Source organism: Leptonotus elevatus, chromosome 5, assembly GCF_054856555.1.
Source record: "Leptonotus elevatus isolate MCC_2025b chromosome 5, RoL_Lele_1.0, whole genome shotgun sequence".
Lineage (NCBI taxonomy): Eukaryota > Metazoa > Chordata > Actinopteri > Syngnathiformes > Syngnathidae > Leptonotus > Leptonotus elevatus.
The window spans coordinates 19,159,471-19,187,457 of NC_141243.1; the positions used below are offsets into that span (position 1 = coordinate 19,159,471).

The window sequence follows — 27,987 nt, forward strand, 5'->3', positions numbered from 1 at the left end:
GACTTGAGATCATTCTGTAAAAAGCTTTGCCATTTGTTTTTAAAAAGCATTTTATTTCATGTAATCCATTTATGAGGATGGAAATGTTCCACAAGCCATCATCCAAAGCCATTTGGCAGCAGACGCAAGTCACTTTAAAGCTAAAAGGTAAGTTTATCATACGGCATGCACACACATCTAAAGTGCACGGCATTTAATGCAGCTAATTAGGGCACATTTTAAAAACGGGAACTACATGTTGACAGTTGGAACTGTTACTGGACCAGATGTATAAAAGTCAGTTTTCTTTCTTCTCCTCACACTCGCACATTCAGTCCGTCACACCGATACAGTCATCATGGTGCAGAAGCGAGCACCCTCAAATATCGAGTTACACTGATATGCATGATGGACTATGAAAAAGCATGTTTAAAAAAATATAGAAAATACCGTATATATTTTCTATTTATGGTTATGATATTAAATGAGGGCAATCAAACCTGGAAAAAAAATAAAACAGTCATGTGACATCTCCCCTATGGACTATACTCAAGAATGCATCAAACAACCCTTGTACAAAAGAAAACTATTATGGTGATAAAAACAAGAGTATAGTGTAAATACATATTTATATATATATATATTCATATTTTCCTAGCAGTATTTACAAGAAGTTATAGCGAATGACGCAGCGTACCATGGTCCTGCATGTTCCTTGGAAATATTTGGTCTGTAAGGCAAAATGTTGTCCCGGTGAACCGAATGAATAAAAAAGGCCTGACGTGATCGGAGTCAATTCTTGAGTGTCCTGTCCTGCGCGGGGGTGCGAGACTCATTTCCGACTCTGTGACAAACGTCCACTCCTGATAATAGAAAGTGCCCCGTAAACATCGTTCCACCTTAGAATCGTGAAATGGCTGCGCTCTGCAGTCCTTGAAACCCAACAAATTCTCTGAGGTCGTGTCTGAACGAGCAGCGGCGGGTCCTTAGCTTCATCTCTGGGAATGTCGGGGAAGAACGGAGGAAATGTCAACGTTTGTGTGCGTGGTGATGATGAGGTATCAGCGTTTCTTGATGGCCGCTCCGTTGGAATGGGGCGGGAGCTTTGGGAGGCAGGGCTCCTCAGCACCGGCGTCGTGGGAGAAGACGGAGTCCTCGCCAGAAGAGCAAGTGGAGCTGCGGGTGTCTGGGTAGTTGGGGGAATATTGATCCGAAGGCACGGACAGCTCTAAATACTCCTGGATGCAGGAAAAACTCAGAATCAACACACTGTTCTTTCCACACAGAAAAACATGGCCGCTGCTTTCACCCCTGATGAGGAAAGGACTGACCTGGTTGGACGTCATGGCCAGACAGCGGTCCAGGTCCTCCACAAGCTGCTTGAATGTGGGCCTCTGCGTGGGCACAGCATGCCAGCAGTCCCTCATCATCATGTACCTGCATGAGGTCAAAGGTGAGAGGCTTAGCTCAAATAGTCCACTTTTAGATCTTGGAGTGTTAACTAAAGATAGACTGATTATCGACCGGCATTTTGACAAAACTCAGCTAAATTGGATGGTCAATAAGAGATGACTTAACTTCAGGGAACTATTACAGTATTAACTCATTCACTACCATTGACGGCTATATACGTCAAAAATTCATTTTGACCATTTCTATTATTTAACATTTTTCCCACTTTTGTTAACAAGAGTAAGACAACCTAGGGGAAAATATATTATACATTTAGAACAGACATCAAAATTTGTGATTAATCGTGAGTTAACTAGCGAAAGCATGCGATTAATTATGATTTAAAAAAATTAATCGCTTGATGCCCCTAATTTTTAATTAACTTTTCTTTTCTTTTTTTTAAAAGAAAAGATTACAAAAAAATTATTTTTTTTTTAAGAAGAAGAAAAGATTATTAAAAGTTAGGGGCGTCAGGCGATAATTTTTTCCCGTAATTAATCACATAACTTCACTAGTTAACTCACGATTAATCAAAAAATTTATATCTGTTCTAAATGTACAATATATTTTTCTAGGTTTTCATACTCGTGTTGACAAAAGTGGAAAAAATGTTAAACTAATAGAAATAGTTAAAATTAATTTTTGACGTCTATAGCCGTCAATGGCAGTGAATGAGTTAATAAGTTATCTTAACTTTATAAGAAATACTGATGACAAATGGGAGCTCCCTGCACTTTAAAAAATAAACAAGTAAAACAAAAATAAGTTTAACACGTCACTTGTAATGAAATTTTGTTTCATAAAAACTTTATTTACAGTAGAAACTTTAAAGAGCTGTTTACTACTTTAGGTTTTCATTTAACTGAAGACATGCTGATGACCCTTGGGAGATCCCTGCACTTTTTGACAGAATTTTAAAGGTATTATATCACGGTATTTTAAGCCCGTCCACAGTTAACTCTAGGCATATGATGATAGATAGATAAAGATTTTATGAATTTTTTGCTTTGAATTCATTTGGACAGAATGTTTACTGATAAATGCTACTTTTATCACTATCCTGCAAGCATGGAGCTCTCAGAGAAAGTGGGCGTGTGTTTAGTCCGCAGAGGGTCCGCACCTAATGATGTCATAGAGTGAGCACCTGTTCGTTTTCTCGGGTTGGGAGGGGCTGGTGCTTGGAGAGCAGAATGACCAAGAATTTCTCATGGAGGAAAACATTTTGGAGAGGAATTAGCATTTTGACATGGCTAAAAGCTAAAAAAAAAGAAGTGAGTTTTTCACATTACTGTCCCTTTACAACAAAGATGTCAATTCTCTAGGGATGTTCAATACTACTTTTTTTGCAGACCGATACCAGTATGACTACTCAAATTTTGAGTAATACCCGATACCGGATACTGCTTACTGGAATTACAACAAAGTTAAGAATTTGAATTTTTTTTAAATGTTCTTTCTACTGCAAATTATTAATGGCTCCAAATATTGGTTATCGGCCTCCTTTACTAATAATAATCAATACTGCCATCAGCCCTGGAAGAAGAAAAAAACTGGTCCATCACTAGTGTTAACCTCGTGTAAATAATTCCAGTAAATGCGTCAATTAAATGGAACCTCTTAAGTATCTTTTGAATGACTGAAAAATATGGCTTTTATGAAATGCCACTTTTGAGCCATGTTCATATCTGATGTACAACATTTCAATGTGATCCAAAAAAAAAAGTCCTCTGATCTAGGATGAATAAGATGGGTGGATGTACAGCCACATTTTGATTCTAGGGTGGGGGCTGAAAGGCAAACAGTAATAATAAATCACTCAATTGAACCTTTCGTGTGATGATTAATAAATGTGGTTATTCTGGGGAAAAACATGCACAAACTGAGGGAGTTAGTAACAAACTAGAACGACCAAACTAACGGAGCTCAGGCAACCCGGGAAGGTAGCAAATTGTCGAGTTTTTGGATTTGTTGCTAACATTCCGGGAGAAGATGCCAGATGAGGTCATCATTTCCTTACAGCTCATGAGTGCACGTGGAGGGTTTGTCCATGCGGTGACCTTCCTTCAGCAGCTTAAAAAGTTCTTCCACCGGGACGCCGGGGTATGGAGAGCCTCCCAGGGTAAAGATTTCCCAAAGCAGAACGCCAAATGACCAGCTGCACACAAACACAACATGAAGTTTTCACCATTTTGCACTGGGACTGAATGGAGAAAAACCACGACGTGATACTCACACATCACTTTGGTGTGTGTATATTCGATCAAATAGCGCTTCGGGAGCCATCCATTTGACCGGTAAACGACCCTGTGGTAAAGTATTTCCCTTATAGTTATTTGTGCTCTTCAAATTGAAAAGTATTTCCCCGAAATGATGAAAGGACTTGCATTGGTGGTCTTCTTGTAGTAATCAATGTGGTGTATGTCTCTCGCCAGACCAAAATCAGCAATTTTCATCACATTGTCTTCAGTTACCAAAACATTACGAGCAGCGAGATCTCTGTGGATGCACTATAGGGATGAAAAAAGAAAAAGAAAAATAATAATATTTTGCAATCAACATTATGAAGAGGTTTGAGTCAACGTTTCTTTCATCTGCTGTGGTTTTGCTTGTCTGACCTTTTTGGAAGCCAGGTACTCCATGCCTCGGGCCACTTGATAAGCACATGACACCAGGTCTTTGATGGACATGTTCTCCACAGGAACTTGGTCTGGGTTGTAACAGTACTCCATGCCTGGAGGGCGCCGCGCATGCAGAAACTCCCTCAAATTACCTTTGGACGCATACTCCACAATCACATACAAAGGACCTGCAGAAAAAATGGACACGATGACGGTTGGAAGTGTTAACAATTCAAAACCATTTTATCTATATGTACATCTATAATGTGTACCAGTGACATTGAGGCAAATGAAAATAGCTTTTACGCTCTGACAAGGGTGATAAAAATCCATGGATAGAGTGCCTGTCAACTATTACTCAAGATTCATTTCTATGCCAGAAAAGCGAAGCAAGCAGCTCTTACCATCCTGTGTGCAGGCTCCTAGCAGATTTATGATGTTCTTGTGTTTCCCAATGATCTTCATCATTTCCATCTCTGAAATCAGGTCTGACAGGTCTTTCTCTGTGGCATCAGCTGGAGGCCATCACACATATTTGCGGGATTAGTCCATATTCTGCTTTCTCGAAACCAAACGTGTAGCACTCATTTTACAAATGTGTGCTCTTATTGAAGACGATGAATGAGTACAACTTTTGTTCAATCCCCACCACGGCTATTCCAACTGTTGTTTACAGTGAGTCGGAGGCCACCAACTACTGCACTAATCCAAGACAAGTTTCAAAGTCTTACTTACACTTCAACATTTTCACTGCAACTTTTGTCTCGCGGTTTGGCTTCTCTTTGTCGAGACCCTGTGCCTCTCCCATCACCACCTGACCGAAGCAGCCCTCGCCAAGGGGCTTCCCAAGAACAAGTCTGCAAGCAAGACAGTCAAAGAATGAGTTACTTCACTACATTGATAGGTTTAAACTAGTGTCAGGCGATTAAAAATGTTTTAATTAATCACAATTTCAATAGTTAACTCATGATCAATCGCACATTTTCTATTCTATATATACAATAAAATGTACAATATTTTTTTTATAAGTCTTCATACTCTTGTTAGTAAATAAGTGGAAACAAATTAAACTCAATTAAATATGGCTGCATCTTTTGGTCATTGATACAGTAATTTCATAATAACATAAAATAGAGTTAAAATGAAAAAGATGTACTGTACTGTAAAAAAGGAGTATGATATTGATTTGTGTTGGTCATTTTTCTGCCACTGGATGGCATAATTGCATTTGTAAGACGGTGGTGCGATTTTCTTTTCATATTAAGAACAAAATTTTAACCTGAAGCAACTTGTGAAATTCGGCACATTTTAAAATTTGTAAAATACAGCTTGAACCCAGTCTTCACAAATATATGCATAATTATTAAATCTATTAAAGTGTTCCTTTGCTATAACGCGGTTTAGCGGTTTTTTTAGTACAATTTTACATGCTTTTTTTTTTTACAGTAATGTACAAATTTATGAAGGTTTGAAGATTGAGAATGTTTAAACAAGAGAGAAATGTGAGAAAATGTAAATGCCTTGATGAGAAAAGTGTATAAACTGTGTGGTGAGGGGTTTTAGAGCCTTAAAACATTTATAATAAATGTAAAACATAAAGCTACTTCGTGGATTTCCTTTACCGCGAGTATTTTTTGGAACCTAACCCCAGCGGAAAACAAGGGAACACTGCACTGCAAAATTTTGACGTGGACGATTCAGCTGCCTTGCAACTGGAATTCCCCCAGTAAAGGCCAATAATCGTGCGTTTAAAAAATGAGTGGCGTTAAAGGAACTTTAAATTAACTCAAAATGAACGCACTATATTTGACACCCCTAGTTTAAAACTCTGCTTTTCTTTCATAGCACTCTTGATTCATGGTGTAGGTGTAACCTGAACATTTTTGATGCATTAGACTTCCTTAAGCCATGTTTCCACTCCAGTTTGATTAGTGACAAAGTGGTTCACATGAGTAAATACACATTTTTGGTGGGATGTTGGAGGAAGCCGTAGCATCCAGAGATGAGCCATGCAAGCACAGGGACAACATGCAAACTCCAAAAAAGAAGGCCAGAGCCGAGAATCAAACGCCGAACTTCATCACTGTAAGGCAGACGAGGTAACCATTCCAGCATTTTTGTTCAATAAAACCATCATTATTATAAGAGCTAATGTAATTGTTGAGCATCATGAAAAACAATCACTTTAAATAAGTCATTTGGAAAAGGAACAAAATAGCATAGGCTTAAATTTGGAACAGTGTAAATCTATTCAGCACACAAGCTAACCGCACTGCACTGCTCTTTTTGTCCAATCAGATTTCAGCTTCCATGCAGTGTTAAACTTACCAACGCCTTCACACTCGAGATTGCAGGCATTGTACAATCGAACCAATCAGATTACAAATTGAACAGACATCAAATACGTGCATACCGATCTCGTGGAAGCTCCCAGCGGGGATCTTGCGGTAGTTCATACTCGGACACCCCTGACAACAATGGAGAGCCGCTTGAGGAAAGGCGAGGTCGAACCAACATCACACCAGAGTGGGCGGAGGAACTTGAATCCACGGACACCTGAGATAAGGAAGCCTGACATTACTCCCCTCATAGTGAAACAGACACAGATGACTGCCTAAACTGAAGAACAATTTGGGGGGGGGGGGTAGACTGAGACAAAACATTTTGTTGAAATAACCTCTAGTACCGGTTCAAGAAGAACACGATACCTACCTGATACAAAACTTGGACTCTTGACGATCTCTATGGAAGCATGCTTTTAGTAGAATTAAAGCATCAACATACACTCATACAGGTGAGAGCAAAAGGGGTGTTGTGAGAGAAAGGAGTGGAAAAATGTAAAAATGTTCCAAACCCCCTATCTACTTTCTGTTACCTGTCTGCGCAGAGGGATGCTTTTAGCCAGCTTGTGGACAGCCAGCTGGCTGTTGAAGTCACTCTTCTTGGAGGAGGTGCGAATCTTCACAATAATCACGACGGCAACCATGACCGCGATGAAGAAGAAGCCCACACAGTAGATGACCACCTCCAGATAAGTGTGGTTGGCCGGAGGATAGTGTGGGACGGCTACATGGAGGGGATTGCAGGCAGGGGAGTAGCATCAGCAAAGTGTACATATGGAAGGAAGCATGTTGAAACATACTCATAGCACTTACAGCATCCACACACACCAACATACAATCTAGCAATTGTGTCACACGCACACTTATAATGTTCTAGTGCCACAAGGCAAAAGCTCACATGTCGTTTAATTACTTGTGTAGAATTTTGTGTTGGTGCTAGTGATACACTTTTTTTTTTTTAATGAAAGAGCCAATAAAAGCATATAATTACACTGAGTTTAATGTAGAAGTGAATCTACATAAGATCTTGTTTTTATCCTCCCATTTGATAAAAAGGACCATCATGGACGTGTATGTATTATTAACACCAAGAGTTGTGTGTAGCCTTATGGACAACACACTGAGGCACACATTAGCTTGGGATGGGACTGTGTATTGGATCATTCAGAATGTGATTATCACATGTTGAGCAGGGGTATCCCAAATTCCAATCCGATATAACCCCCCACCCCCACCCCCACAAAAAAGTACCGCATTACACCAATCTACATCTAAAATTTGTGATTATACACACTCATATTTAAGCAGTTTCAGGTAACTCAAAATTTTTGAATAAATGGGTCATATTTTCCTTATGCCCTCTGTTGCTGACTATTGTTCTCTGAGCCCTTTCTGTGATTCCCCTTACAGTAAGCCTTCCTGTTTGCAGTGCAGTGCCGTTTAAGGGCCCGAAGATCATGGGCATTCAGTATGATTTTTCGGCCTTGACCCTTACACACAGATTGTTCCAGATTCTCTGAATCTTTGGATGATGTTATGCACTGTAGATGAGGATTACTTCAACCTTTTTGCAGTTTTTCGCTGGTAAACACCTTTCTGATATTTCCCCACTATCTTTCTGCGCAACATTAGAGGAATTGGTGATTCTCTACCCATCTTCGCTTCTGAGAGACACTGCCACTCCGAGAAGCTCTTTTTATACTCCAATCTAGTTGCCAATGGACCTCATTAGTGGTAAGCTGTTTTTTGTGTGTAATTGTGTAAGTGCAATGGACTTTTCCAGACTCTTATTGCTACCTGTCCCAACTTTTTTGAGATCTGTTGGCACCATGAAATTTACAATCAACATAGTTTTCCGTTAAAATTATACATTTTCTCAGTTTAATCTTTTGACCTGTCATCTATGTTCTATTCTGAACAAAATATTGAAATTTGGCACTTCCACATAATTGCAGTTTTTATTTACAATTTGTATAGTGTCTCAACTTTTTGGGAATTGGGTTTGTAAAAGCATGTATCATTTCTGCTGATAACAGATCTATATCGGACAATACTCTAGGCTGCAATACCGGTACCGTATCGGAAGTGAAAAAGTATTGGGACACCCCTAACATTGAGGTCATTATACCATTTATATACACATTTTTACGTACATACATACATACACAAACACATATGTATGTATGTATGGGTGTAGGGCTGGGCGATATGGGAAAAAAAAATCATATTTTGATATTCATTTCAGATATCTTGATAACGATATTACTATGGGTTCAGAGAAAAAGCTAAATATCAATCCAAAAGGATGTGAAAAATAGTTGTTTTTTATTACAACTGACAGTCATCAGCAATAACTAAATAATTTAATTCACATTGTACTGCAACTGTGCTTTACCTTTAACGATTAAATTTTGTTACACCAGAAGTGTTTGTTTGATGCAGTTAACACTCACACACTGTGGACACTCCACAACTGATTTTGTCGTAGTTTTCAATATTAATGTCTGAAATGTTCATATCTAGATATGCATATATCGTCCAGCCCCAGTATAATGTACAATGTATTTATGTACTGTATGTATGTATGGCAATTCTTAATTTTGTCTAACAAAGAGTTACATAATGGAGTTCCATCCGACCATCTGATGTTCTTTGCATCCCAAACCAAGTGTGCCGCTACACCCATCACCAACACCAGCATTGCACGAGTGAGCTGCACTTGTGTTAAGAGGCTGACAAGCAGCTTGATAATTGGACAAATGCCCATTCCAACACGGAGGAATGAGACACAAAGTACAGAGAGCCAATTATCAGAGTCGGCCGGACGACTCGCAGCAGGAAATGACACGAGGGATACATGTCATTTCAGGCGCTTGTCAAAGACAATTAGCTTTACGCTAAATGAAATGCAAACATCTATTTAAGTACAGAAAGGCTTGGAGAGTTCAAAGTGAAATCTGACCAGAGATGCCAAACGACCGTTTAAAAATAAACCTAGCTAAGGCCAAAAGGAATTCTTCACCTTTTTTCTGCCTGATTTTTAAATTGTTATTATTACTTTATCCAGACTAGCTTTGAGGCAGGTTGAGAGTTGTTTGGCATTCTTAGACTTCATGTAAGCACAGCAAGGCCCGCAGTGAGGAAGGAGCCATGCTGAGAGAAAGGAAGTCAAGTACAACTTGCTTTCTCACATGCTTTCTCACATTTGGACAGAATTCCATAAGTTTCAAATTCTGGCAAATGTGAAGGCAGGCAAACAGACAGACAGACTCTTGCAAAGGAAAATGACAGGAATATAGGGAGGGAGAGGCAGAAGCACTGATACCTTCAAAAACGGTCAACCATGCAGAGTGATGAGAGAACCCGATAGAATTTCCCGCCAAGCAGGTATACTCCCCAGCGTCATCAAAAGACACATTTCTCAGTTGCAGGACTTCCATTTCCTTGTCCGTGGTGTTAAGGCCAGCGGTCTAGAAAATAAAGGAAGTAGACCCAACAAGAGGCCCAATAGAAAGAAGGGAACCATGAGTAAAGAATTCTGAGAGAGAAAAGTGACAGAGGAGAGATTTCCTCCTCCTACATCAAACACCATTTTTCCCAAAAAGGTATGACTTGAAGCCTGTCGGGGCGAGCCCCCCGACACACAACAATCTGTTAGTGGAATAGCTAGTTAGGGTTACGAAACCCAACATTGGGCCATCCCATCACCATGTTGAATACCTCAGTCTCATCTCCCCATGCACGAGATGGGCAACATGGAAAACTCTCCAGCAGAACAGATCACATTCGCACTAGGGCACACCTCGCATTCCTGTCTGTGGACAGTGAGCAGCAGACAAACAACAGGACGTCTGTGAAAGAGGGAGAAAAACCAAAGGGAGTCCAGACAGTGTGAAGAGAGTGTCAGCATGTCGAAGGGCAAGGGAGCAAAATTCAAGATGGCAAAGTGGCTAAAGGTAGAATGTGAGGGCAGAGGAAAGAGTGAGTATTGAGAATGAGGTCCAATGTAAACCTGAGACTAAACACTTTCAACTGTTCTGCTGGGAATTTTCCATAGCGTCATTTACAGTCAGGAGCACTGAGGCAGGAGAGAAGGAGGGAGAAAACGGAGGGAGGGTGGGAGGAGAGAAACAGCTGAGGTTGTCTCCTGTTGTACGGGCCTAGATTTTCCAGGTGCGCTTGGGAGTGTCTCCACTGTGTTGTCCTGTACAGCTGCACGATGTTTACCTGTGGGCTCAAATCTGGTGACAGTCAGCCAGGCCGACTGATTGGCCTCGCCTATATAATTGGACACTTTACAAATATATTCTCCACTGTCCTCCTCAGTCACATTGGAGAGGGTCAGCAACTGAGCGTCCGAACTATTGACCCCAGAATGCTGGAAATAAAAAAATGTCACGGGCAACTCAAACAAAGAAGTCGCATGTGAGATATTTCATCAAAATCACTTTTTGACAAATTGCTTGGATTCTATTAGCTTTACTTTTTTATGCATTTAGCTCAGTGGTTCTTAACCTGAATTTGAGTCAGTGTCAAGGTCGCAGTAGAGCTTGGCCATCATTGGCTGCAGGTGATCCCGCTACATTGCTTGGCCTATGCAGCAGGGAATTTGGTGCGCTCAGTAGTCAACTTGTGACTGTTATGATGGTTGATGGTACGTCGTGATTTCTTTATTATTGTAATTCCTTCATATTATGTCGAGTGGTTAGATTTGTGCAATATGAATTCATATGTATAACTTGAACGTATGGCGTTCCACAGGGTTTAATTCCGGGGCCTCTGCTGTTTTCATTGTATCTGCTGCCCCTGGGTTTCATTTTAAGAAAAAAACAGTGATTGTTTTAAAGTGCTCTATAAATACAGAGTGGAGTTTAGTGATGGGAGTCAGCGTCCTAACCAATGCCAAGTTGAGCACTTCTAGTCCAGCACAACTAAAGGAACCCTTCCTAAAGCCGCATGGAAGATGGGGAATACAGAAACACTTTTTGAAATCAAAGTGAAGAGAGCCAGATTTGATGGTTTAGTACCTCCAACAAGGTTAAGAACCACTAATTGAGCTACTGCAGCAACATTGTAACAGCAGTGTGGGCAATTATAGAAAAACAAATCAAGAGTGAGCTCCTACCTTGAGGATGCGGACATAGGGTAAGCCGTCTGCACCGACGCGACTCCCGTTGACCTCGATGTGCTTTAACCACTGGATGTGAGGCTGAGGGTCGCTAAAGACCTTGCACTCAAACTCCACATCGCTGCCCACCACTGCAGTGCGATTAGCAGGCAGGCCAGCCTGCAGGATGGGCCTGTGTGGAGAACGCTCTGCAACACAACCAAAATATGTATAAATACATTGAAGATGATGACATTTTTTGTATAAATTTGACTTTTATTTTGAATACATATATGGATGAATGATTTGCAGATGCATTTTTTTGTTGAATGAAAGTGTAACTACACAGATTACAGGTTGCATTTCATATTAGTATGTCAGTACTTCTCTCCCTAAAGCAAAGATTATTGTCAGAGTTATGGGCCTTGTTGAGATCCAGCCACCCCAGGAGAAACAGGCACAAGGAATGTGATTTATAGCACCAGAGTGAGAGCATGTCAGGGCAGGACTGAGGTGCATCATCAGTCCTCCATTTGTGAAACTTAAGATGTACAGTATATACCAATAAGGGACAGATTCAGTATGTTCGCCTTGTGATGTTAACCAGGCTAAAATACACAAAAATGACGGCCTGGTCGATATGGGGCACTTTCAAAAGAAAATAATGGCGTATAAGAAATCTGACTCATGTATACTTCATGTATAAATCATGCCAATAACTTTCCTCATTGTGCCCTATTTTTAGGCCCAACGCAAGTCTTGGGCAAAGCGAGGTCTAACTAAACCCAGAATAGAACCCCAGTAGAGCTCTGAGATCTGTAGAATTGGGTCAATTAGTGGAGCCCCAAGTTCAAAGCAAGCATGATGAAGCTGCATTTAGCTGCTATGCTGCACGCAAATTCGAAAAGGAATTTTAAACATTTTTAAATAAATAAACATTTCTATTAGTAATCTTAAAAACCTACTTTTACCTACTTTACTTGCAAATGTTTTAGCTAGTTTTAAAGGTATTCTGTTATTGTGTTTAAATTTTGTTCAATGTTAGCAATTTTGCTGTTGTTTGTAAACGCCTTTAGGTGCCGTCTCTCCTTATGTGAAACACAGTTGCTTTATGAATAAAATTCACACAAAAAAGAGAGAAAAAAAGTTGCGTTACCTTGCCTAACTGTGCACTTGGTTGTGAAATTGAGGGCATAAACTAAAAATATCAATCTTCTAGGTAATTGATAAATAATCAATAATTGGCAGCTTATCAGATAATTGATAATGAAGTGTTGCATTTATGAATACTAAACTCCAGATGGAATTTTTTTTATTGTTATATTGAAAAAAAAAAGATTAAAAGTTGTTGTAAATAATTTTTTTGAGTCATCACCTACCGACAACATCCAGCTGGTAGGTGTGATTGATGCTCCCATACTGGTTTTCCACCACACAGGTATAGTTTCCCTTATCGGAGGGCACTACAGATTCCATGATGATGGTCCAAACATGGTCGCGAATCTAAGCATTGAAGAAAAAGGGCAATGGGCGTTACACAAAATTCTATGCATAATCAATTTAATCAACATGTCATTCAGAGTTTCCCCATTCTATCAAGAGTCCATAAAAATGATGGGAAAGTCAGTCAAGAGAAGAGTGAAAATCTTCAGCGGATCTCTTTTAATGAGGAAATGCTATATACTTTTGATTTTACAAGACTGCCAGTGCCTACTAATCTATTTTGAAGCCAGTCACAGATTTTTAAAAATAGATTATATATAAGATAACATGAATTGGTTTAAGTCTAGCTGCATTACAAGGGAAACCTGTAAGTACTCGTATTTTACATTTTGCCCGTGGCTTTCCATTTCTCTACAAGTAAGCCAATTAAGACAAAACAAGAACTTTTTCACATCTGCTTTCTGAATATGAATGGCTCACTAATATTGTGGTAAATGAAGTGGAACGGTAACAAGGTCCTACTTCCTGTAGGCAACATATCTTTCAAGCAGCAGATCTTTTCTACCCACAGGAAAATTTGGTACATATTATATACATGTATGCAGCAGCCTGTCTTATTAGCACCGACAGATGACTGGTTGGTTTTACGTTATAATTTTTCTTCCATAAATCAGCCAAGACCAGGAATGTGTGATTGGCAAACAGACCTCTAAGGCAATGGCAACATCAAACATGCATGTACAGAGCCTGAGCCCTGCGCTTTCCCTCATTTAGCCAACACAAGAGGAATCCAGCTGCCTGCCGCCAGATGTGTTGTGCTTAACTTCATACATGTGGTCCACATTATTCCCTTCTTCCTGCGCGTCTCTAAGCAGACGATATACAGTATATGAACAATACAAGTCCGGCCATAAAAGCAAGCGTGAGTGAGATGAGAGACATCCCGAGCCGCCAATGTGGACCTTTGCACCATGACTGAAAAAAACAGCAGCCAGATGGTAAAATGTGCTGCCTGGCTGTTGTGGGCTGGGCAAAGGGGGAGGGAACAGGCAGCTGAGAGGAAACTCCTAAATGTATCCCAGCTGGGAAGGAAGAAGACTTGGCGATGCATGAGGCTAAACTAGCCTATATTGTACATTGATAGAAATAGCAGACATTGAGGAGTGTTTTTGTTTTTCTCTAAATGTGTAAACACAGGCACCACACACCTGTGCAACTGGATCGTCCTATTTAAAATATAAGTTTTACGTGTGCAAAAGAAAATGACATTCAACAACCTGTTAGATGTTCCGTTCAACATGTAATTCATCCTTTGTGATCAAATATGTGTAGGAGCTATGACAAAAGAAATCCAGCAAATCTCCGAAAGACCTCAGCTTGAAAAAGCTTGCTTCAATCGGCAATCGGTCTTATCTTGACTACTGCAATCTCCCATTTGATCAACAGTCAGTCAACTATGAATTCAGCTTGCTTGGATAGAGGGCGTGCTCTGTGTTTGCTCAGTGTGTTGTCGGATCCGTGTCACTGTGTTATGCATCTATTTTACAACAATCAAAATATATGTCAAAGGCAGAGTTACTGATGTCCTGTGAAGATTAGAATACATTTGCACTCCTGCTCAAAGAGTTTGCGATTCCAGAATAAGCTTGCAAAAAAAAAAAAAAAAAAAAAATTCTAATTGAAAATATTAGAAGATCAATGGACTCTAAAGATCAATAGACATCAAACTGACCTTAAAACCTCCAATTCGATGGTCTCTCTTGAACTCTTTTCCATTCTTGTACCATTTCAATGTAGGTGTTGGGTTGCCACTGGCTTGACAACGGAACTTGACAGTCTTGCTGGCAGGGACGGCATGTAACTTTTTCTCCATTTTTTCCGGATGAGCCCACTGTGGAGCCATCGCTACAACAAAGAAATACAGACACTCAGTTAATCCATAGTTTAAATACAATAAAACAATACTCTGAAAGTTTCTGAATACAAGCAACATTTTTAAATTGTGTTTGTAAAATGTGAGTTTTCAAGTACAAATAAAGCTTTGAGCCAACTCACGAAGTAGTTTCTGACTGCCTAATAATTTAGCTTCCTCCGAGGAAGATTCTTCATCCTCATCATCGTCCTCCGACGAGGCCAGGGTGTCAACTGCTTAAACAGAAATATTTTATTAGGCATTTTAGTGTCTTGACTTATGATTACATGACTGTTATTGCATCCGGTTTCATTAGTATACCTGTGACGTTGAAAAAGACACTGTGGTTGCCAAAGGTCATGCATGCGTACAGGCCAGAGTCTGCCAGCTCCACCGTCTCAATCTCCAGCTGGCCATTACGTATGCGTGTGTGTTCTCCATCAACTACGACCGCATGGTCTTTAGTCCAGTTGACAGCATGTAGTGGGTCCTTGGTAGCATGTAGTGGGTCCTTGGTAAAGCAACTTAGGTTCAGAGGATCCCCAAGATAGAGGGTGTAAAGCTCAGCTTGTGTTTCCACGGCGACTAAAAGGAATAATGAGAGATGGTTTCGATTTAGTAGCTCTGATAATATTGTCATTTCCAAATAGTTATACACAATAAAAAAAAAATTGCCCAAAGCAGCAGCACACAAAAATGAGCCTGTCCATTTGAAAAATGTACTTTAATCATACAGCAATGACCAAGAGACACTAGAAAAGATTTTCTTTGATTTCCTTCTGGCACAATGCCCGCGGTGCCTCTTCCCCAAATTAAATTGCATCCTAAATGGGGCCCAATCGGCAAATAGGCAAGGAGCCACTTGGGATAGGAAGGTGAAATTCGATTTCAGGAATGAAGAGCGGGGAAGCGTCACAGGGCAGGACACCTGAGCCCCCCTGTTCCAAATTACTACATAGAGGGAGGGAGTAACCCAATTATGTTGACACACAGTCACAATGGCGTTGTTTGTGTGGTTAGAAAGGTAGGAAGCATCACAGGCCAACTTTTCTGAATTTGTTGCTCAAGGATACCACTTAAACTTTTGTAATTCATTTGCAAGTTATTGGCATTATTGTTAGCTATTATCAAATGTGTTGTTTATAACATGCCAGAAGACTAGTGGCCGTCTCCAAAAGTGATTTGCAGAAAACATACCTCATCACAACAGTAATCACGTATAAAGCATAACAACAACATAACCCCTCCCACCACCACAACAAAGTCCTCCTCACAAAAGTAACCAGGAAGCCCGAGAGAGTTAGCATGTGCACATGAGCGCACAAGTGAGGGCCTGCAGTGGCAGGTTCTAGTACCAGTTGCTATGGTGACCCCACTCGGGCCTAGTAAAGGTATTTCCTGAATCGCACATGTCTGACAGACTCTTAATCCCAGCAGGAAAAGGGGCCAGGGGGTAGGATCAACTTTCCCCTCCGAAACACAACATAGGGGTCCAAAGCAGAAGAGACATTTATAGTGATCCAACCTGGATGCAAGGAAACCTTTTACTCCGTGTGAGGGCCATTCAGTGTTTCTGTTCCTGCCCTCTAAACGGAGATGCCGCTGATAAAGCTGTGTCAACATCCCAGCTGTTAATCTGGCTGCAGACATCATAAAACGCCCAGAAATGTTGTTAAAAAATGGTTGGTAGACCACAGTCCAGTACATTTGCTTAAAGGAAAACTGCAATGAGTGTGACACAAAGTGTGTGGAAAAAGTATCCCACTAAAAAAGTTGTGTTGAAATTACATGATAAACACTCAAGAAGAATTTGTTTTCAACTCTTCACCCTCAGCCAAGTGTGAACCTCAGTGAATATTTCTTCTAAATATGAGCATGTTTGATCTCTGTGAAGCCTCATGCCGCAATGATTGGATTACGCTGGATTAAAGAACTTTGCCGCCCATCTGGACAGCCCCGCCAACTATTTGGTGAGACAATGATTGACATCGTTTAAAATCAGCCTAATAACAGAAATCCTTCAAAGAATGTATGTGAGGAGGTAAGCATGCTTACGAAAATGAGGGGTACAAAAAAAGTTCACTGGTGTGAAAGGAAGAGTTGGCGCCAGTTGCTGGAACACACTCTGGCTATGCGATAGGAAGCAATACGCTGCATGAATGACTTGTGGGATTTCCTGCTCCCACTGAAGTGAGGGCTAAATGCAGCAAAACCTGATGGCCGGTCGGGGCTCTGTAGTGGTACTCCGTTAAGCAACCAAAAGAGACTGAAAAGGCATTTGGGACAAAAGGCAGGACATGAAGGAAGCGCAAGAATAGCACAATGGCCATTAGCAAGTCCCCCAAAATTCACTTGAAAACTGTTTCTCATGAAAGCACTCCAGTGGAGGGCCCTTTCACTGCTAAATGAGCTGATGATAATTAGCATGGAATAACAGTTGGAGCTGACTAGGCTTTCCGTGGAGAGCAATGTAAAACTTTCGTTATCCTTCAAATGAGCTAAACATTATTTAGCTTCACTCTCAAACTCGAAAAAAATAAGAATACTTCAATGAAAAATCTATATATAAAACACCTTATTGTTTTATTATTCTAATTACCTATACCTTAACTAAAGTATTTCCCTTACAATCAAGAATTCAAAGCCATCAACAGTTTACTGCAAGCCACGAAAGAAATCAAAAATAGTAGTGATTGAACTGGTTCAACACAACAGTTTGTGCTAAGGGATTTTTCTCCCAAGAATGGGACTCACAACTCTGATTTAAGTTGCCAAATTTTAAGACCTGCAACTCGACTTAGATTCGTCCACTAAAGACTTGAGACTTGACCCGGACTCTTCTTTTGGTACTATTGAACATTACACGTCTCTATGGTCAACAATCTTAATTGCTCTCATTAATGCATCTCATTACTCCAAATGTCTGTGTGTGCGTGTGGCTCAGGTGCCGGCTTGTAAGATGTCCCTCACTCTCTCCCTACTTTTCGTGCTGTATGGATCTTGGCTCCAATGCTTTCAGGACAGCCACCTTCTTCGTGCTCTTCTTCTCTGGCACGATGCAGCTGTAACCTTTCATCACAGCTGCGGCCAGTGACAATCCAATATCAGTGTTGCCTGAGGTAGGCTCAATAATGGCGTCTCCTGGTTTGAGGATCCTCGCTCTCTCTGTGTCCTCCACCATTCACAGATGATGATGAACTCACACTTGGCCAATATTTCATCCATCCATCCATTTTCTTAACTGCTTGTCCTCACAAGGGTCGCGGCAATATTTCATAATATATTGTTTTTTTGTCCTTAAACTGGGGCGTTTGTGAACCAGGGTTTCACTGTACTTGCAGGATAATGAGATTCATACCAGGTTAAAAATGTAAACTTACAACTCAAGAGGCTATTCTTCACAATGCAACCATTAAACAGCACATATTAGAAGACATTGGGATACATACTGCAAAAATAAAAAATACTGAAGCAGAAGGTTCAACCAAAGCACATTTATCATTGAATGCTGGCCTCTTGGGGTAATCGGTGTATTTAATTTGATCAGGGGGAAAGCCTTTTTGTATCTGAGCAACACATAAAGCCTCTAGAACTAATGAAAGAAACATGCATACTAGATACTAGATAACAATTTCCATACAACTATTTTGTTTCCTTGTTCAAGACAAAAGGAATGAAACTAAATGCTTCTGCTGTGATTGTTTGTCGACAGCTGAAGCCATCCGTCACCCAGCAGGGAAGTGGGGGAAAATGAAGCATTCCCAAGCTAAAGTCAGAGGGGGGAGCAGGAGGAAAAGCACATAGGCGCATAAGCTCATACCTGGCCATTTGGTGAATAAGAACTGAGGAGTGTCTCACACTTCCCCACGTAAATACTGCAGCTCATCTGGAAGATAATCGTTCTCAATAAACCTTATTTCTAACGATGGCCCAGCATATAGCACATCACATTCACTGGAAACAAAAATATATGTTTCATTACTAGGAAAAACAGGAGCTGGAATAGTGGTAGGGCTGCCCTTGAGCTACAGATGGAACTCATTTATTCAGCATGTCCTACCATTGGCTTAAATGAAACCGTTTAGAAAAAGTTGATTTTAGGGCCCAAGCCCCTCATGCTTCATTATTCTGATTATAATGCTGAGCTGATCATATCCCTCTGCCGATTACCACTTCCGACTATATGGTGTGTCAACACCCAAAGCCATCTACCCAGGAATTTAGGCAACCATTATAGTTGGCGCCTATCCAAAAGGCACAATTATCGAGGTTCCGTTTCACCCCGTCTCTCCCCTTCATATGGAAGTAAATCCGTTGAAACTGTATCCGTCATAGAACGTCCTTACATTACACATTCCAGTTTAAAGCAATACACCATTGAAAACTCATTTTACAGTATTAAATTAATAAAATTGCAAATATCGCTGGCATCTTCTTCCCTAAATTGTAAAGCCAATTAAAACTGCTCCTCTCGTGATGTAGGGTTAAGCACGTTGAGCACAACAAAATGTAGCTGGCGCAGGGAGTAAAAATTGGCCGGATATTTACCGTCCAAGGTTAGAGGCCGCCCACAAATCACACGTTGCAGGGTGACGCATGTTAATGGTAAATCGAGTCCCACATACTGTAAAACGCAACTTGCGGACAGTCCTCAAATTTCACTCGCTATGCAGCGGCTGAATGCATCTTCAACATTGGCCACAGTTTCATCTTCACATTCGGCTGGACTCAAATCTTCTCCGAGTCCCCCATGGCTGTATTGCTTTTGAAGAAGTGCTTCGTTGCTGGCGTAATTCCTCTCCTTTATGTTTTTGTGGGACGCAATAATTCCTCGTGAGTGTCTGTGTAGTCATTCGAAGCAATGTGATTTCATGCGTGTTTACAGCACGCAATAAGTCACGATGATCCCATGACTGTCCTAAAATGGCCGCTACTGTACCTGTTTCACAGAATACCTGCATGGTTAGCTTTTAATAAATAATATATTACTTTAACCCATTAAGGCCTAAAGCGCCTGGCAAAACATGCCTCTAAAACCTAAGGGTGACTTTTGAGTCACCCCCCCAAAAACTTGGAAGTTTTCCTGGCAATTCAACAATATTAAAAATAATTGATATCTCAGCTCCTTAAGCAGATAGAAACATAATTCTAAAACATTTCAGAGCTTACATCTGTGGCGTTCACACAAACCTACATTTATTATTATAAACCTTCAATATATATATATATTTTTTAATTAAAACAAACAAATGTCGCATCTGCCGGTATATAACTCCAAATATATTTACCTTCAAAACTGGAGCAAAGTCATAATGACCTCGGGGGATCGAGTGGTAATTATTCGCCGTCCATTCCGTTACAAAGCCGTCAACATTTTCAACATCCTCATTATCTGCAAACATATTTCTTAACAATATGTCACTGTCGACTCCTTACACTGATTCGAGTTCTTCCCGCGCCGTCGTCAATCGCGTCATTTATTTCATAACTCCCGCGAATCTGCATCAACCAGAAACGAATAAAATTCCAGGACATGCTACGAGGCCCACGTCACCCTCTCGTGCATATTCTGATTCATTTAATCGGCTAAGAGACCAAGAATTGGTCAAATGACATATCCGCTGGTCACGCGCTCCCGGCCTTAATGGGTTAAGGTCTGTCAGTAGTGAAAATGTGGTTCTTCAAAAGAGAGATCCCTCCAATAAAAGACGATTCGATGCGCATCTCGGTATATTGAGAAATATGGTGACGTTTTCAGACTGACTGTAAAATGCAAGCCAGGCCAGTAGTTCACACTTTGTAAACACCCATTGCATGCACACCAGCTGCTTGTCCAATCTACACAAAATGCCTTTTGAATACTGTTTGCTGGCATATTTGTGTTATGTAATGACTTTGGTACGTAATGGATGTGGTAATGTACACTTTTGCTGGAGAAGCGTTACAACCACAAACATGATGATCACACTTTTTCAAGCAGGCAACAAGCATGTGTTTTCTTTCCAGATGAATGTTTTCACTGTTTCCATAGAGAAGAGTTTTAAGACCCTTATTTCAGCATACAAAATACTGTTGTCATGTAAAGAAACGTTCAAATGACACTGTTCCATTCTCAGATTTAAAAAGAAATGTGTAAACAAAACAAAAAAAGCCCCTAAAATCGAGGACACTGGTAAAAATAGCAAACTTCACTATTGTATTATGTGGTAGTGTGTCACATTCATTCCAGTTCAAACAACAACGCTTTGCTTATCAATAGACTGTAGAAGTGTAGAGTTGAGATAAAGGAGACTTAGAAGTTGAGTTCAATCAGCTCTAAAAATACAAAAACCCAAGTAGGTGGAGAAGTTGGAAGTATATCCCACAAACTTACCTTCATCTGGGATGGCGGGGCGGCAGTGTGTCCTTAAAACCTGGGCAGAAAAAGCCAGAAGCAGAAGTACACTTGGCCTCATCAGCATCCTGTTGAGGGAGCTATAATTGTTGGCTTTTCTGCGACTTGAACTCCATTCAGAACTTTGGGGCATCAACAGCTGGTCATTTGCAGATATAAACTGTGGAAAATAGGAGCACAAATGCATGAGTCTGCCTGTCTTAAAAATACAATTCAGCAGAGAGCAAAAGCCCAAACGAGGACAAGTAATACAAGTATAGAGTTGTTGTTTTTTTAACAAGAACATTGTAAAAAGTAGAAAAAAGTTCTCAGTGATTGCAAAGTTTAGGGAGGTACTTAAGGACTATGTGTGTCATTATTATTCATAAACACTGATGATGTGAAATGCAGACAACCAATCTTAGCACAGGCAGTGAACGTTAACTTGGGTTTGATTGAACCCCAGGGGTTCGGTGAGTCAGTGCCAGAGTTTCGGCGGAGGACAAGACACACCTCCTACCGACTCGTGATGATACGGCCCGCTTGGCCATCATTGGTTGCAGGTGATCACGCTACATTGCTAGGCCCATCTGTGCTGCAGGGAATTTGGTACGCTCAGTAGTCGTAGCTGTTGTGATGGTACGTTGTGTGATTTCTTTGTTATTGTAATTCCTTCATACTAACTATGTTGAGCAAGAAAAGAAAGTGGGCGGGCGAATATGATATCAATTCACATGTGTAACGGAACGTACGGTGTTCTACAAGGTTCAATTCTGGGGCCTGTGCTGTTGTCATTTACATCTGCTAACCTCTGGGTTCCGTTGTAAGAAAACGGTGCTCTATAAATATAAGTGATGGGAGTCGGCGTTCCTAACAGCTTGATTTGCAAAGCTAAGTTAAGCAATTCTATCCATCCATTTTCCAAACCGCTTATTCTAGTCCAGCACAACTAGCTAGCTAGCAAAACTCAAGGAACACTTTCTTAAGAAGCATGTAGATGGGGAATACAAGAACACAAAACTTTCTGAATTCCAGGTGAAGTCAGATTTGATTAAACGGCTACTCTCCCTGTTCATTTTGTTCACCAGTAAACCCTATGCCCACTCCTTGAATTTGGAAACAACAAAAATCTTATTTTATTTTTCAATAAGGAAGGTGTTGGTGACACTGGGCTAGACACATCTTACATAGATGGATGGAATGAGATGTTTTGTCCAAAACCTTTGTGTAACCGATGAATATAAAGTCATGAAGGTTTTTTTGTTCTTCACGTGTATACCCTACAAAATTGAGCACTGCGACTGACCCCCCACACACACAAACATCTGCTTGCATCATCACCCCCTAGCATCTGGCCTCAGAGATTAACACTTGCCCCTACCCCCCTCTTGAGGAATCTGTTAAAGACCAAAAAACTACAGCGTGTTATGTGACACCGTTGTAGAGAGACATCATTTCCACACTTCAAGATCTATTACCTAACATTTGGTTTTGGTCCAAGCCCAAGAGCCTCAACAACCATTTGCTCCCATAGGCTGAATGGAAAGGGAGAGGAAAAAACGCACGCGCACACCATTTGCGGGGCTGTCCGACAACAGCAGAGAGCTGGAAATAAAGTGCTTTGTAATCAATTGTGCTGCGAGTACATCAGTAAGTTAGTAGCAAAACAACAAACAACATCACATGTGAGTCAAAGCCCTAATTGGTTTTATTTGTTTACCCAGAGCAATGTTCTGATGCAGCTGTGCTTTCTTTCAAGCATTAATCACCAGTGAGTGTTGAGGTCCCAAAAAGGCACTCCGTTCGCCCCTAAACCATTTGATTTTCACTTTCCGAGAACACTTCACTATTCCAGCAGCTGAGTTGTGCCATGGGGAATCAAGGGTGACGAAGAAGCTTGGTCATCGCGGCTTTGTAAGAAGTGACTCACTCTTTGGGATGATTCCAAGAAAGTGCTTCTGCGGCAAGACCGCACGGTCCCTGTTCTCTTGGCATCACGGCGACCAGTCAGCGAGAAGGAGGAAGTCGCTTGTCCAAAGTATGACACAAAGCTCTGTCATCCTCAGTTCCCATGAGAGAGAGGGTCAAACTAAACTGTGTTTTACTATGCACACACTCAGCATAGGCTCTTCAACTTGGTTTACCAACGGCCATCTGAACTTGACCTGAATTAATATTAAGGATTTTATTGTATAATATACAAAATTGGCAGAACCTTGCCAAAGCAACCTACATCGGGCAAGATAGTTGATAGGAAATGAAAAAATGTGGTCAATGTGTAAGAATCATTTTGAGCTCAACAGGACATGATACATGGTTGTAGACAAATTCCCTCAAATCACTTTAATAGTACAAGACTTACTGGCTGTCGCGAGAAGTGAAGCCACCGGTGGCCTTCTTACGTTGCCACTCGCTAAGGCCGCCTAACTTGAATACATTGATTTCTCCGCAGCGTTTTCATGTTATTTTCTGCCTCGTTAGCGAAAATGCCACTGATTAGACGAGGTTAAGCGCTGCATGCACATTTCAATGGTAAGAATGTGCAGAATGTTGGCTATATTTGTTCGCCAACTACGACAACTACACTAGGTCAAAATACATAAGAAGTGCCCAGAAGACGTAACTTCTGTTCTCTGCTGATAACACGGTTCTTTCCACTGTCTGTTGGGTTAGCTTTGCCCCGCCTCAGAAATGCGCTTTGGGGAAGACTTACTCGCTGGTACAGCAATGAGTCTGGTGTCAAGGCTAATAAGACAGTACTGAGGACCTGAGCTATTAGTAGACTAGAGTATTAGGACCATTTATGGCAGTGAATGAGTTAAGTGCATAAATGCCACAAAAAAGCGGTTTCCATTAAAAAGGGGGGGGTTGGAATTTTTTGGGGGGAAGAAAAAAAATACAAACATTAGATTATTTATGAAAATACTGGATTCATTTTCTTTATAAAATCCAAATGAAAGGTTAACATATTATAACATACAAAGAACAGTTATATTTAGTTACATTTTCAGGTCGTGTTATGAGTTAGGCCTGTAACAAAGTCTAACCCATAACATGACCTGCACCGCAACTGCTGTTCACTGCCAATTGTGCATAAAATTCCTCAACTCTGTAATTCTGTCGCTCCTTTTGAGTTATTTCTACTCTTCAGATCGATCAGATCATTTACCAAGGCTAAGGCATACACTTGTACAAAAACAAAACCTAAAAAATGTTTTCCTACAGATTTACAATGCAGACTTGGTTCATCAACAGCATTCCACGAGATGACACTTAAATGTAAAAACAATCAGTGTCAAGCTGCTTGACACATTGCCATTTGCTTCACGTGCACATCCAAAATTCCTTTCACAGCAAGCCTGGTACATTGGGTGTTTACATTTCTTAATGGGTAGTTGGAATTGCATACTTTATTAATAGATAGTGGAAAGGTAGGGCCGAACAATTTTAGAAACATATCGCAATTTCTATTCAATTCACAAATTTCTTCAAATCAACATTCAGGGCAATAGTCACAATGTAAAGTAGCAATTACAAATATAACAGGAAAAAAATACATCATTCATACCATCAAAACCTTAAACGCTATTACTGTAATAATGCAATTGCCATCATACATGTATAAATGTGCCTTAAAAATTAGGAATGTTCAATACTACTTTTTTTCAGACTGATACCAATACGGGTAAACAATTCTCAAGTTCATTTTAATTTTGACATTTTAACACATCGGAGGAGAGCAAGACGCAGAAGAAGTAGCCACGGCAATTTCCGGTATCAGAAGTAGAAGGTTTCGGTTTTAGTAGAAGTAAAGGAGTTCCCTGTCTTTGACATGTTAGCGCCGGTGTTAGCTAGCTCCGTTCTTCAGCATTGGACTCAAGTCACAATCAGGCAAGTAAAACATTAATGGACAATGGCAATAAAAAAACAACTATAAAGATAAAGTAAGAATGTTGGTGCTGCTTTGTGGTGGCGTCTTCTGCAAACAAGTATTTACAGTGCAATGCTTGAGGAAGATGGACGTAAAGAACTTTACACATTACACTGCAGGATGAAAAATATATATTTTTTAACAAAACGGTGCACATTACTTAGTTGAAAATTAGTATTATTACCATATATTTTTGAATGGTATTGCTGTTTTATTTAATTAAATTAATTGCTTTTAATTTTATGTTTAATAAATGTAATTGTTTTGCTTATATCAAATAGATTTAAAAAGTCAATAATTATCAGTATAAACTTATATGAAATACTTAATAGAGGCGAAACCCAGATTTTTTGCAACATTTGTCAGAAAAGTTGCCAAATCTGATATTCACTTTCTTCGCAAGGATTGGCCACTCAGTGAGATGCCACCGTGTGTTTAATAAGACACTGCTCCTGCCTGAAAACCTTCAAGCAGTCTTGGTGAAACGTAAAGTTCACCAAGGAGAGTAAACTCTGCAAGTTCCCACCATACTTTTAGTAAAGGATGCACCCATTCCCTTAACTGCTGCTCGTCTCCTCCTTGGGCTTTCTTTGCAACAAAGAGATACAGTTTGTCACAGTGCCGTCTACTTCTCGGCAAAACCAGCGGCAAAAGCTTCCATGTTTACTGCCTGGCAGATAGCTACATACGCAAGCAGCGCTTGCAAATGAGGACATACTGGCACCGGTGTACCGTTGCCTTTCCGTGCTGCCGCGCGCAGACTTTGAGCGAGTGCAGTGTGAAAAGTATATGGCTGTTCAGTGTAATGAGTACTATATTCATTATATCATATCAGTTATGTAAACAAATTAACTTTATCAATCAAATTATGAAATAAATAGCATATTATTTACTGTTTTATTCTGTTTTTAATGAGTTTTATTAAAAAGGGGTTTACTTCTCTATACACTTGTATGACAGTTACGAATGTTAAAATGTTGCATTAAAAAGTGTGTAAAATATATATATTTTTAAAGGTTTCATGACAGGGACAGACCTTGACACAGATTGAACTGAACTGACTCTGCAAACTTATATTGTATGGGAACATCTTTTACAAAAGTCCACAGGATGTGTTGAGAAATTAGAATTAGCCAACCAACGTCACGACACATCATGTCACAGAACTGATTGTGTTAGACTTTGGAGCTTCCACTGGACAAAACTTTACAGCATTTCAAGTATGGCCAGTATCCATTACAAGCACCTGAACTAAGACCACTTAATCAAGCAAAAATAAATACCAAGGCAACTACAAGGAATCCAAACAAACCCAAAGAAAGAATACTTTCAATCACACAAGATGTAATTGAGTAATATTGTCAGAAGGAGAATTAGTACCAGGTGTAAATGTATTGCTAAACAGACATCTTTGCACTTAGGCAGAAGTTCATATAACATCACTCAGCCTCCTTGACAGATTTCATGACAGTTAGAGCAATAATGGTGTTTGACAAGCATAGCTTCACAGCATTTCCTAATGACTGGCCACAGTGTGGATTTTGTCTGAGCTTTTCTTGTGTTCGAGAATCGTTTGGCATGGTGGACAAACAACTGTAGAACATTAAAATGATGATGATGTACATGTATGTTGCTGGAAAAAAACAGCACAGCAGCAACTCAATTCATTGTATTTAGTACAGTATAGTATACTTTACTAACTTTACATCAATAACATTGTGCCTTACTATTTGCACATAGGTTAGTATTGTCTAAGGATAGTTTTTCTGTTATTTATTTATTTATACATGGTTGTTTTTTTTACAACACAAACACGGAGATGCACCCCAATTTCGTTGCATCTGCACCACACAATGACAATGAAGGCTTAAAATAAAACGATTTCAAATGTTTAGATTCGATTTATGGATGTAATGACTATGATATTTAATTGTTAGATATATTTTCTGTCATTTATTTACGACTGATACGTCAGGAACGTTATAGAAATACTGCAGTGTTAAATTGTTGTTTATAAACGTATATATTTCTTGAAAGCGCAAAATAAAGATTTGTCCAAGGGTAATAAAATGATTCATCTGTGCATTCCTTATGAAGAGAATGACCTTATCAGTAGGATCTCAAATTGCAGCGGGAAACAATGCTAGCCCCACAGCACGTCAACATACAATAAAAACGTGTTTGGGGAATAAGAAAAGGAGATGCTCACCTTACTGGCGACCAGCCAGCGTGGGTCTGATAAGAACACTCCGGAGCTGAGATTGGAGGGAGAAAAAGTTCCCCCAGAAAAAGAGAATATCCAGTCGGAATGAGTGGAAGCTGCGACACTCACTTTGGTCGCAAATGTGGAAGTTTAGCTAACAAGCTCGCGCATATTTTCCCCAAACTTGCGCGGTGAAGAGAGTGCGCGTGCAAGATTAGAGATCAGGGTGGGCGATGCAGGGGAAAAAACTTCGGTAGGATGAATCGGATTTGACTTGATCGGATGTAATGCGAGATACAGTCAGGCTTTTCTTTCCGATGTTTTTTTTTTTTTAACGCTGCTAACACAAACACTGTTGGCCAACTTCGGTTGTTCCGTCGTCCATTGATCTCATCGTCTTCACTCGAGATGAATCGCAGTCCTCTCACCTCCGGGGGAAAAAAACAAAAAACATAAGTTCCTTAAGTCTGTTGCTGTTTGTATTATTTCCTCGCGATAAAGGGCCCTCCAGTAGATTCTAAAAAGTTATTAGGAGTATTCCTAGTGGAAGAAAAATGTTCCGCAACGGGAATCCGTGCAATTCCAAACCTACCCCTTAATTTTCAGACTAGTGGATGTGCATCCTCT

At 40.2% G+C, this 27,987-nt stretch overlaps 1 protein-coding gene across 4 annotated transcripts; it reads right to left on the reverse strand.

Annotated features, from left to right (window-relative positions):
• Window positions 1–32: 32 nt before the first annotated feature.
• On the reverse strand, window positions 33–27,987 carry fgfr1a (fibroblast growth factor receptor 1a). 4 transcript variants are annotated; one of them, XM_086075420.1, is made up of 18 exons: window positions 27,367–27,987; window positions 21,227–21,407; window positions 15,175–15,438; window positions 14,997–15,086; window positions 14,674–14,846; window positions 12,878–13,001; window positions 11,517–11,707; window positions 9,717–9,861; window positions 6,925–7,115; window positions 6,463–6,605; window positions 4,785–4,906; window positions 4,454–4,564; window positions 4,047–4,237; window positions 3,816–3,938; window positions 3,665–3,735; window positions 3,449–3,586; window positions 1,311–1,416; window positions 33–1,217 (listed from the first exon to the last, which is right to left on the reverse strand). In XM_086075420.1, exons 2-18 carry the CDS (start codon window positions 21,378–21,380, stop codon window positions 1,041–1,043), a joined length of 2,514 nt encoding a protein of 837 aa, XP_085931546.1. In that variant the 5' UTR covers window positions 21,381–21,407; window positions 27,367–27,987; the 3' UTR covers window positions 33–1,040. The 4 variants fall into 4 exon arrangements, with proteins under 4 accessions (XP_085931546.1, XP_085931543.1, XP_085931544.1 ...); XM_086075417.1 differs by having other exon boundaries at window positions 6,463–6,604; window positions 6,918–7,115; XM_086075418.1 differs by lacking the exon at window positions 9,717–9,861 and adding an exon at window positions 10,619–10,769.